The 12902-nt window shown below is 38.5% G+C and overlaps 1 protein-coding gene across 1 annotated transcript in view; it reads left to right on the top strand.

Annotated features, from left to right (window-relative positions):
* The window catches only part of LOC143847144 (tRNA synthetase class I (I, L, M and V) family protein), a 74882-nt gene extending 62295 nt beyond the window's left edge, over positions 1-12587 (top strand). Inside the window, exons 19-27 of the mRNA XM_077355851.1 lie at positions 361-449; positions 537-678; positions 9405-9468; positions 9558-9625; positions 10908-11030; positions 11095-11160; positions 11478-11589; positions 11692-11783; positions 12198-12587. Of these exons, the coding sequence (XP_077211966.1) occupies positions 361-449; positions 537-678; positions 9405-9468; positions 9558-9625; positions 10908-11030; positions 11095-11160; positions 11478-11589; positions 11692-11783; positions 12198-12302 (861 nt within the window). The 3' untranslated portion in view covers positions 12303-12587. The remainder of the gene's footprint in view (positions 1-360; positions 450-536; positions 679-9404; positions 9469-9557; positions 9626-10907; positions 11031-11094; positions 11161-11477; positions 11590-11691; positions 11784-12197) is intronic.
* The last annotated feature ends 315 nt before the right edge of the window (positions 12588-12902 follow it).

Genomic DNA, 12902 nt, shown 5'->3' with positions numbered 1-12902 from the left:
ATATGCTTTAACCAGCTGTTACAATTCCCTAAAGGTTGTCCGCAACCTTTGATAGCTGGTTAAAGCATATGCGACAAAGTGAGTTTGTGCCTATTATCAAAACATGGTTATGCTAATATTATTTGCCTATATACATGTGTATGTATATGCATATTGACTTTTTGCATGATGTAGCCTTACCATGCAGAGCTAAGAGATTATGAATGTTATTGGAAAATAGTAAAACCAGCATGCTTCGATTTCTTCTTTTGATGTTTATCTGGTTCACATCTTAATTTTATGATTTAAACTGTTCTTTTATGCACTTTTTTTGAATGGTTGTTGCTTTTATGTACTTACGAAGTTCCATTTTCAATGAAGTATGTGATGGAGGAGCTGAATGTTAGAACAGTTGTACCATGCTGTGATCCCTTGAAGTATGCTTCTTTACGTGCAGAGCCTGATTTCAGGTATACATTGGGTATTAACTTCATTAAAAATACTTGGCATATGTTCCAAATAAATGTCAACTCACAACGTGGGTAATTTTCTTCTAGTGCATTAGGTAAACGTTTAGGTAAAGCAATGGGAACTGTTGCTAAGGAGGTCAAGGCAATGTCTCAGGCTGACATCTTAACATTTGAAAGATATGGAGAAGTTACTCTTGCTGGGCATTGTTTGAAACTGACTGATATCAAGGTACCTAATCATGTCTCTGCTTGGTTAATTCATCCCCATTCCATTTTTACCCTGATTGATAATTACTGTTTGGAAACATGAAATCTTCTTTAAATGAGATGTGCTTATGAATAAGTGGCATTTGCAAACATCAGAGTTGGTAATTGATTGCATAGTCATAAACATCAGAGTTGGTAATCTTTATGTTCCTCAAGCAGGCTATATAAAGATTATCCGGAGAATACAGTGAAATAAACATATTAGAGTTTTCCTGAAGTTATGAAATAATAATCTCTGCAAGCCATAAGATCTTCTGAGTTGCTTGTTGGGCAGCTAGTATGCCTTGTATTCCAAACTCGTAATTGATGTGCCAACTAACGCAGGTTTTGTTTTCATGCTTTTGCATGTCTTCTATTGTAATTGTTGTCTTAACTTATAGTAGTTACAGTCTGTGTTGTATAAAGGGTGGCCCAGTGCACGAGGCTCCTGCCATTGCGGGGTCTGGGGAGGGCTAGATGTACGCAGCCTTACCCCTGCTTTGCAGAGAGGCTGTTTCCGTGACTCGAACCCGTGACCACTACGTCACAATGGAGCAACCTTACCGTTGCGCCAAGGCTCACCCTACAATCTATGTTGTATAGAATATAAAATTTACATATTTCGTATATGCTAGTGCTCTAGATTTCTATTCTTCTGGGGCTACAATTTGGGCTCCCAGTCATGGTGCAAACCAAGTGTTCACAAGTTCTTTGAAAAAAATTTAGGGGCATAAAGTTTTAATTAAAGTCAGCATTTACCAATCCAAATCAGATTAGGCATTCATAAAATTGATCAAATCTTAGTTGGGGTTTTCACACGTATGCTAACTTCAAACGTAATTCACCAACACATTTAATTCCGACCCAAGTAAAACATGCAAGGATAGCTCACATCAAATGATATCAGATCTATAAATTAAGGACATCAAGTAACAAAAGTCTACCTACATTCTTAAAATAAAAGGAAATGATAAGTACTAGGGCCCAAAAATCACCTAACTAGGGTAAGTGGAAGCCTGATCAAATGATAATGGCAGAAAGTTATGGTCACTAATGGCAATAAGACTGAAAATAGTGTCAGCCCTGATTCATCCTCGAATCCAATCTGATAATGCAAGCCTCAACCTCGAATCCAATGAAGGAGAGCCCGAGCGGTGGAGGAGATATAGTGTCAGCCCTGATTCATCCAGGAACCGTACCAGCCATCATTATAATTTAAAGAAGAGGAGAACGTGTTGGAAATGGAGAAGGAACGGTAGGGGCAGAAAGCCAGCAGCCTAAGAGGGGAAGGGGAAGATGATGCGATACGACTCCCATAAATGCAGTTTCAGCAAGGGAGAAAAAAAATGGGGAGTGGCAGAAAGAGGAACTAGGTCTGGATCTGTTGTAAATTGATGTAGGACGGCAGATAGAAGAGGGGGGAACGAGAAGTAAATGTCTGGGACAGCTGCAAAGATGATCTTTAGAATGAAGCAGGCAATAACTCCGAAGGAGCAGAATGGCATTAGACTTTAACGGCAAGTGATTCAAGTTTGCAAACGTCTACAAAGAAAGATATGATGGACCAATTTTGGGTTAGTATATCAAGACCAAAATCATTGATATCCCATATTGGTGCTCTTTCATTTGCAAAGAGATTTCTGATTCAAGAAAGGGACCTGAGATTGATGAAGTCAGAGTGCCAGTTGTTAGTTCAAGCAGAGCTCAAGCAGAACAGTAACTGGAAAGTCAGAGCTAGAAGCCCTAGCCTTACCTGTAGCAAGATCCAGATAGGCAAGCCTTGATCCCCCATCCTGCCCAACTTTCTTGCTCTCCTCCAAGCTCTACATGTCATTCCTTTTCAAGCCTCCCATATCAACAATAGGACCGGGCATGCGATATGCTTTAGAAGGGGGCCATTTTTTTTTCTTTTTATCGTGTTCCTGTATGCGTGTCTATATATATATATATATATATATATATATATATATATATATATATGAGGAAATGGTTTGTTATATATATGAGGAAATGGTTTGTGTGCAGCTACACAGATAAGCTATTTGTGCATGGCTGCACAAACCATTGGGGGGCCACATTTTTTGGGGGATCCAAAGCATTCATTTGGAAGGCCCTTCCATGGATAGGGTGTGTACCAAAAATCGGCCCTTTAGGATCATCCTAACCCTGCCATTTGTGGAGGGAAAAAATGGGCAGAGTTAGGATGATCCTATAGGGCTGATTTTTGGTACACACCCTATCCATGGAAGGGCCTTCCAAATGAATGCTTTGGATTCCCCCAAAAATGTGGCCCCCACTATGGTTTGTGCAGCCATGCACAGATAGCTTATCTGTGCAGCTGCACACAAACCATTTCCTCATATATATATATATATATATATAGAGAGAGAGAGAGAGAGAGAGAGAGATGGTTCCTGCAAACGTGTGCAGATAAGTTACCTACACACGTTCGCAAAAACAGTGTGGGGGCACTTTTTTTGGGGGATCAAAACCATTCATTTGGAATGCCCTTCCATGGATAAGGTGTGGCCCAAAAATCAGCCCAATTGGATTGTCCTAACCCAATCAAAGGTGGGGGGGGGGGGGGGGGGGGGGGGGGGGGGGGATGGGCAGTGTCTGTCCATGTTTCAAATGAATGCTTTGGACCCCCAAAAAATTGTGGGCCTCCACCCTATTTTTGCAAACGTGTGCAGGTAAACCAGTTTGCAGGAACCATTTTCTCACATATATATATATATATAGGGCATGCATTTGCTGCGCTCGAGCACATAAACAGGGTGGGATCCAAAGCATTCATTTGATGGGCCCTTTCATGGGTAGGGTGTCCACCAAAAATCAGCTCCATTGGATCACCTTAGGGTGTCCATTTGTGGGGCCAAAAATGGACAGATACTGTTTGGCCACAAATCTGTCCATTTTTGGCCCCACAAATGGACACCCATTGGTGATCCGATGGAGCTGATTTTTGGTAGGCCCCCAGGATCACACACCCTCCCCCCCCAAAGACTCCACCCCCCTGTTTCTGTGCTTGAGCGCAGCAACCCTTTTCTCATATATATATATATATATATATATATAGAGAGAGAGAGAGAGAGAGAGAAAAGGGTTCCTAAGGGTGCCCTCATATAGCTTATATGAGGTGGCTCTTTAAAAACATAGGGGCCCCACATTGTTAGGATGATCCGAAGCATTCATTTGAAAGGCCACATCATAGATATGGTGTGTACAAAAAATCAGCTCCATTGGATCATCCTAACACCTCCAAAAGTAGGGGCAAAAATGGATAGACACATTTTGTCCACAAATCTGCCCATTTTTGCCCCCACTTTTGGAGGGGTTAGGATGATCCAATGGAGCTGATTTTTTGTACACACCCTATCTATGATGTGGCCTTTCAAATGAATGCTTCAGATCATCCTAACAATGTAGGGCCCCTATGTTTTTAAAGAGCCACCGCAGGTAAGCTTAGCTGAGGGCACCCGCAGGAACTGCAAGCTCATATATATATATATATATATATATATATATATATAGAGAGAGAGAGAGAGAGAGAGAGAGAGAGAGAGGAGTTCCTACTACCTATGATGCAAACCATTCATTTGAGGGGGCCTCGCATAGATAGGGTGTGCCCAAAAAAACATAGGATCATCCCAACCCTTCGAACTGTGGAGGCAAAATATTATATATATATATATATATATATGAAAGAGGGCTCACGAGAGAGAATCAGTGTCCAGTAATCTCCATGAAAAGACTACCATGATTTCTGTAGGGCGGGGCAATGTCCCGTTCAAGTCCTCGCCCCTTCAGCTTGGGGCCGCCTTGTGCTGGTGCTATCGATCAGTCAGACTGCCATTGCTGTCGCCGATCTTCCCTAGCCGTCACCCCATGTCCTTACCGTCATCTCCTTGCATCCCATCTCCTACTTGGTACTTTACCTATCTCTCTCTTTCTCTTACAAGGGATTTTCGCCGCCTTCTCTTGGTCGAGATTTGTGAGATTTTTCGATGCAATTCGTACATAGGTGTGGTTTTTGGTTATCTCCAAATATAGGGTTAGAGAGAAATGGGGTTTTTTGCCACTCGAATCTGCTATTTCTCTTTCTAGAAGCTTTGATTAGAATAGAGTTTTTTGGTTTACCTGCATTTGGTTCTTGAGGTTTTCCTATGCTCGGTTTTCCTACATCAGAGTTTTGATTTTGTGTTGAGTCCGTGCTCAAAATTCAGAGTTTTGGTTTTCCTATGCTTAGTTTTAGTTTTCCTACAACAGTGTGTTGATATGAAGTCCATCTTCTTCAAACCATGTGGAAGCTTATGGAGGAGTTGGTTATGGGGCAGCCGTTGCTTTCCCATGGAGTCCTTGGAATGGCTTGGGGATAGTAGGTGCCAGACGAAGTCTTCTTTTTGTTCACAGATGCACTAGTTGAAGACTACCGATTAATAAATTCCCATTCATGAGCTGGTTTGAAGCAAAGGTCTTTTGCTTAAAATCGCTTGAAATTGTTAATGTGTTTAAGTGTAAATTGATCTGTAGCTTATACTTTCTTAATGTAGATCTTGATGCCTTACATAAAAACCGAGCATGTACCATTTTATTTTTATTTGACAGGATTTTGATCCTTTTTTTTAAGTTCCATGGATTACTAACCCTGTTCGTTTGAGATTGTCGCAACCGATTATCACCCCACAATCTGATTATTGGACTAAAAATTACATTTAATAGATTGGGGGTGACAATCAGTTGTCATAATCCCAAATGAACAGGGCCTAAGTTTTGTGGTACTTGAAATTGAATTGAAAGTTACTTTTGACATGGTAAGAGATGCACATGGTTGTCCTAGCTTGGAGATTTGGTTGTTGAATGTTTGAACAGCAAGGTGAATTTTTAATATAAATATGTTCTACTGTCAACTTTGTTTTGGGCAACATCTGTTTGGGAGAATGCAAGTTAGACAGCCTGTATTGTAATACTTTGAGTCCTTCATAGGTAAATGACGAATGTAAGTTTTATGTTGTTTTCAGCGGACATCGCATAGGAATTTTCGACCTATTTTGGCCATTTGTATAGCATTTGAATCTGTATTTCTTCTTTGATTGTAATGGTTTTCTTATTTTGAACTATAAATTGTAAACCATATGTTGACCCACTTATTTTGGTCACATTTGTGGCGTAGCTATGCGGGACCTATTTTGCATGTTTAGACTGTCACAGTTTATGTATGGCAGGTTTCCGTTGAGTTTCTGTGCAACGGAACACATCTTTCTTTATTTTCTCTTAGTTTCTGTCAGGTTTATTGGCAATGAAATGCTCATCTGACAGGTTTTCTGTCAGGCTTCTTTTCCTTTCTTTTCCATTTTGCCACGTCAGATTACTTTCCTTCCCTTTTCTTTCCTTTTCCGATGAGTGAACAAACCCTTACGAAATAATTTTGATCGGAATAGGAAAAAACCGAAAGAAACTTTAACTATTTCGGTTGTTAATAGAACTAATCACACCTTTACCACTAAACAATGGGAATGGGATTGATGGCCTGAGAAGTCAACCCACCCCGTCTGAATGCGACTCATCACCCTTTTCCTTCTAAGTGAGACCCCAAGGAATTGACTTTTTTTGGGTGCTCATATGAGGGTTGGCTTAACTGCCCTAACCATGGCGGAATATTTCTGGGATGTTAATGAAACAAGACGTCCTTTTATTTATCGACAATATCTTCCATTTCGTCCAGTGGTTGGATGATGCCGAAATACGATTGAAGAGTGCCTAGGTAAGAGAGTGAAAAGATTGAGCTCTCTTAGTGAGGTCTAAACAATTGCAAGCGCACCTGAGACGGGCACTTGTCTCCTCCGTGCGTTGCCCTTTTTGCTTTTTATTGTTTCATATCAGTTTCAGTGGAAATTTAAAACCATGGCAGCGCACTCAAATTAGCAACAATGATACTGGAATTCTTTATTTGAAATTGTGAATTCCAATTTTTGAATTTCTTCCAATAGCTGCCATTTTCACCATTAAAAGAGCCAACAATCTTGAAGACTTCCAGCTCAAATCATCTACTTCCACATTAGCCCTACCCGGATTATAAAGTATCTTACATTTCCATCCGTTAAAAAATCCATCCATCTTCTTTGTCGCATGTTTAGATCCTTGTGAGAAAAGAGATACTTTAAATTCTCACAAGATTAATCATGAGTTTATGGCTGTAAGGTCGTTACTAGCCCCTTAGATTAAAATGTAGAAACTGTATACATTATTAAAGCCTTGCGGAAACCTATATAAAAAAAAGAACTATCTATCAAAAATTTTAAATCTTGGGATCTTATGATCCTAATAATGATAATGAAGAGGGATTACTCATCTTAATTGCCTTGAGACGAAGGAACCATAAATTTTCACCTTCCTGCGACTCTTTATTCTTTTTGGTGTCATTTTTACAAAGGCTGCAAAATGATGAAATTTATGACTGGACTTCAAGTTTCGGAATCATCATATTTGTTGATAAGAACGACATGAACTCTCCCTGATCTTTGGTACTTTCACTTTCCTTCCGCTGTCTCTTTTTAAGCGAGTGCTGCTTGCTTTCCGGAAAAGAAGGTTTCTCTGAAGCTAAGTGTAGTGCCCGTCCACCGATGACACCGATGACTTGTTTGCAACTTTAGCTCCCACCAATGTGATCCACATTACAGATGGAAAAAATGACAAATCAGTTCGGAAACAAAGCTATTTTATCGCAGAATTAAACCTTATCAATTCAGCAATTGCTCGGATAAATGAATATTAATTAAAATGGAGGATAGTCAATCTGCCTCGATCTTGGCACAGAAACAGATGCCTTCTTCTGCTTAAATTGTTATGACCTCTCTTCTGAGGGGTTCCAGAATAGATTTTTTTTCCACTTAGCACAGCGATATGTCAAGAAGAAAGCACTCCCATATCCAGTATCCCGCATGGAATTTGTGCAGAACTGATTTTTTGCATTTTTGTGGCTGTCAAATAGTATATAACTGAGAGAGTTTTATTGTTCCAATTTCCAGTAAATGAGCTTCTTCCTTGAAATATTTTTTGCTTTTACTTTTGTGGTGAATATTGATGCCTTCGTTAGTTTGAGAAACCAAACTAGTTGGAGCAGCTGAATTTGACCAGAAGACATCATATATGAGAGCCTTAATAGTGTTGTATGCTCGTACCTTTGTTTGATTTTCGGGTGCCCACATTATGGTTAATCTATTTATATAAGCTGATGAGAGAGAGGAAAAGAGGAGTAGAAATATAGGAATCAACTCCCTGGAAACCATAAAGAGTAGAAATAATTGCATAAAGAGCACAAATATATATTAATTGCATGCCCGTACCTGCCTTCTGGAAACCATAAAGAGTAGAAATATATATTTAAATGTTCAACCCCCTTGATTTCTTGGGCTTTTCTGTGAATTGATCAATGGTAAGAAAGAGGGGTCATTCAGCTTCATTTCCTTAAAAGAAAGTAACCTTTATTTTTCATCCTTCTGCCAGTCTGTGTCCCTTCAAAAACCAAACTGGCCTTCAAGGGCTAGAATCATCATATTTTCTAGTAAACTTATCCCACTTTGGTTTATACAAACTGATTTTTGGCATTTTCTTTCTGCCACTCAATTAATATACAACTGAAAGAGTTTTAAGGATACTGATTCAGTGCTAATCATTTCCGTATAATGGGTTAATTTCTTTGGTGAACTTTTAGCTACAGGTACAACTTGGGTCGGGTCTGGTTGAGCTTTTGCTAAAAAATAATAGGAATCAACCCGAACCCAACCCGATTTTAAGGTAAAAGCTCAACCCGAATTCCCAAATTTCAACCCGAGTTGCACACCTACTTTTAGCTATATTTTTTTTAAATTGTTACCTGAATGTTAGAAAGCCAAATTCTTATGTCAAAGTTTAAAACTGATCCCTACCATCTTTGCATTGATTTTTGGCCGCTCGCCCTTCATTTCTAGCAGTTCCTTTGTTAGTCAAACCAACTGTAATCTTCTTAGTATAGAAAATACAATACTTGGCCTCATTTGGAGTTAAACTCATCAAAGTTGCAGTGATATCTGATTTCATATGCATGCCACTAAAAAATATTTCATGTGCGGTGATTAACTTTCCTTCGTGTACTAAGTGTTAAGAAGCTTTCTTATCACTTGATATTTTTTTTAAATTGTTACCTGAATGTTAGAAAGCCAAATTCTTATGTCAAAGTTTAAAACTGATCCCTACCATCTTTGCATTGATTTTTGGCCGCTCGCCCTTCATTTCTAGCAGTTCCTTTGTTAGTCAAACCAACTGTACTCTTCTTAGTATAGAAAATACAATACTTGGCCTCATTTGGAGTTAAACTCATCAAAGTTGCAGTGATATCTGATTTCATATGCATGCCACTAAAAAATATTTCATGTGCGATGATTAACTTTCCTTCGTGTACTAAGTGTTAAGAAGCTTTCTTATCACTTGATATTTTCTTTTACTCGTGCAAGGACAATTTGTGTTGTGGGAAATCCTTTATGAAACTTGTCATGGGAACATGAGTTTTTTTTTTTTTAATAATGTCATGGGAGCATGTATATGCTCCATGTTCTTTTTATTTAATATTTAAACTGATGGAAGTGTTGAAATTATGTTGAGTGTGTCACATAATACAATTTTAATATAAAGAATTGTCACATATTATTCCATGAATCCTTCCACTTTCAGGTTGTCCGGGAGTTCAAGCGGCCTGCTAATGTCATGGAGAAAGAAGTAGATGCTGGTGGAGATGGTAGATAATTATTCTGATGTCCAGAAATAGTTAGTATATACTAGAGCTATTGTTTGCAACTTCTAACTACTTGTCCGTGTTTCGTTTAGGTGATGTTTTGGTGATTTTGGACCTTCGTCCTGATGACTCACTGTTTGAAGCTGGAGTTGCTCGTGAGGTAATTCACACATACATTTGGTGTAGGGAATTTTTTCCCTTTTGGCCCATATTGTTTATTTCTTACTGAATTAACTCAAGGCCATCCATGATATTCGCTATTTCCATCTACAACTAGTGGGTCCATAGTATCATTTTCATGGTAGATAGACCCTTTGAACTTCTTGTTCTCTAAAAAAGGTTTACGTCCTTGCTAACTTAATATTTTTCCGTAGAAGTTCTACAAGTATCTTTGAACTTTCAGCAGGTAGCATGTAGCTTCTTATTTCATGGGGGGAAGCTCTATGCAATGCATTACAAAATACGGATTTGCACGAATAACTATTGCTCATGGCCATATGGGCCTTATGGCACATTAGCTAGCAAGCCATATTTTGGACGCATGGGGTCATCCTTTTTCTATTTCATGAACCTATCATTATCCTTGATTTGCCATCTCATCTCTATTGACAACAATCCACAGGAAGAGTTCTTTGGTCAGATCAAAATATACATTGATCCTTTTTCCTTATCCTGATCCCAATCAATATTTTGTTTTTCATTCCGCCCGACTGGAAAATTGAATTCTTTGACCATCATTTGAGTCCAACAATTATTCCAATAATTACATATCCGATTTGGCCTATGGACAAATATCCAAGGCCCTACTGAATATTGACTCACCTTCCACATCACATGTGCACAGCTGCACTGCTTGGGATTGTTGGTGCGGTGAGCCACCATTTTAATGGACCATAGCCTAAAAAGTTAAAAACTTGGTGATTGAACTGCCTTCGATGTGTAATTAGCGGCCTGCAAATGGCTGGTAAACTAATAGTTGGCTAAAAAAATGAGCAAAATGTCAATCGCCATCATAATTAACAATTTATAAACAAATAAAAGAATCCTATTTATGCCTATGTTCCCGGGACTTCAGCTGGACATGTATATCTATACTAGATACATACCATTCTCTTGGAATGGACAACGCTTTTGGACACCTATCTTTATTCCCAGCAATGATATACTTAATCAATGTTCCTGATCTCTTTGTCATGTTATAGTTTCTTTGATGTGAACATTGTTGGATGCAAATGTTGAATAATACTCTACCTGTTAATGTCACCTTATATTTTTACAGTTTCTCTATACTCACCTTATATTTCCGGTTTCCTTAATTTATTATGCTGAACTATAAGACATCACATTTTCCATTATATTTTTAAGCGCAGTTTATGCTAAATTCAGTTACTAATGATGGCTTATATCTGACACATGGCTATTCTGCAAACCTCCTGTTTTAGGTTGTTAGTAGAGTCCAAAAACTACGTAAGAAAGCTGGACTCGAACCTACCGATTTAGTGGAGATCTATTTCAAGTCACTGGATGACGATAGCTCCATTTTGGAGCATGTTCTAAATTCACAGGTATGTCCTCGATAGCAAGTCATGGCCAAGTGGACATTTCTCACCTTCGTCCTGTTATATGCAGGTACACTATATCAGGGAGGCGGTGGGTTCTCCTTTGCTTCCCGCTTCTTTGTCTTCCCCATATGTTGTAAGTAGTATTTATCAAGTGCCTTTTCGGTAACTGGAACATTAGCTTTTTCCTTTAATTGCTATCCTGCATGTGCGCTTGAACACTTCATTGAAAAACCTCACTGAGCAGCTGCCTCAATTTCCTCAAGATGGTATTCTGAAGGATAATTTGTTTCTTTAAAATCAGGGAGCATTTATTTAATTGAGTAGTTTAAAAACTTGATTTGACCAAATCTCAGTATCTCCTACAGTACAGGCACAGTTCAATCCAAAATCTTGTATAGATCTTTAGCATTGGAATCTCGTCTTCATTGCTTATAATTTTTTAATTCACAGGTCATGTTTTGTGACGAGAAGTTCCATGGAGTATCTGGTATGTCGTTTGAGATTAGCTTAGCAAAGCCCATGCTAGCATTCAATTCGCAGGCTACTCTGGCATTATATTCAGGTTGATTATCAGAACCCTTTCTTTTGTTAAACCCATATCAGATACAAGCAGAATTTTGAGTTTTTCATTAATTGGCTGTCTAATGCATTTCCATGATTTCAGGAGACAAAAAGCGTGCTGAAGGCTTACAGACATATTTGTTATCAAGGGACCGTTCCAATTTGAAATCAGAATTTCAACTAGGAAATGGCAAGGTTTGTTTTGGCCTCTCAAATCTTATAAGGTGTTATTTCGTATCATCATATACATGGATGCATTGTGGAATGATAATCTACATTACCTTTTGATCTTCATTGTGGAATGATAGTATCTACATTACCTTTTGATCTTTAAGTTGAGGGGCTCTAAGCTGAAGGGCGCCCTTGGAAAAAAGGGATGAAAGGGTGTCCCCATTGGTTGTAAATCACCAAAGTGCATTTAACGGTCTTTGACTTTTCATCCCATTTAATGCACTCTGGTGATTTAAAAGTAATGGGGGTGCTCTTTCATACCCTCCCCCTTCCTTCTTTTTTTCCCGGGCACCCTTCATTTTAGAACTGTTTAAATTTTCAGGAAGCTTTTTCCTCTGTGAAAGGAGAATGAAGTTTCTATGTAATTGGGTTTTGCAGATGAAAGTAGACTGTATTGCGGGTCAGCCTGCTGTGGATGTGATTTTAGGAGAACATGTATTTCTTACTGTTGGGGATTACTATCTGAACAGAAGATCAGAATAAATTCCAAAGGAGGTTGAATTCAGTTTAAAAGAAAAAAAAATAGGATACAGGAAGAAGAAAAAGTGGGTTCTGTTTAGGTGACATTCAGATAATGGGTGGATCCAATTGGTGGATGCTATATTATGGCGTTGCCAACACGCCTAGTGTTCTAGTCCTGACTCGGTTGCCTCAACCCACACATTTAACAGATTTTTTTTTATTTTTTTTTGAGCCTTGGTTATTGGTGCTACTCAATAGATAACTTTGAGAATTTTTACATATAATGACTTCCATGAGCTTCTTTTTTTTTTGTCTTTTGTTTTTTTGTTTTTTTTGGATTGTATGAGCTTTTTGGTTGTCTTCATGTCATGCAATCCATGTATTCTTTTAGCAATGAACTCTTATTTTCAAGGTTAATTAGTTTTATTTTGAAAAGCAATGCCCATCTGTTGAGGGAATTGATTCTAAATAGGAGAGAGTGCATCTCTTGTTAGCCAATAAGGTGGGTTTCTCCAGCAAAAACAACTTCGCTTCTAAATCTCTCGTTTATTTTTTTTATTGCAATAAATTTACAAGTATCATATGTTGAGTTTTATCTATTTTTATAGTAAGTTTTCAAGC

Source organism: Tasmannia lanceolata, unplaced genomic scaffold (genome assembly GCF_043159265.1).
Source record: "Tasmannia lanceolata isolate RefF3 unplaced genomic scaffold, GAP_Taslan_0.1 ptg000015l, whole genome shotgun sequence".
NCBI lineage: Eukaryota > Viridiplantae > Streptophyta > Magnoliopsida > Canellales > Winteraceae > Tasmannia > Tasmannia lanceolata.
Note: the sequence above shows the minus strand (reverse complement) of the source record. Positions and strands in the feature narration are given on the sequence as shown.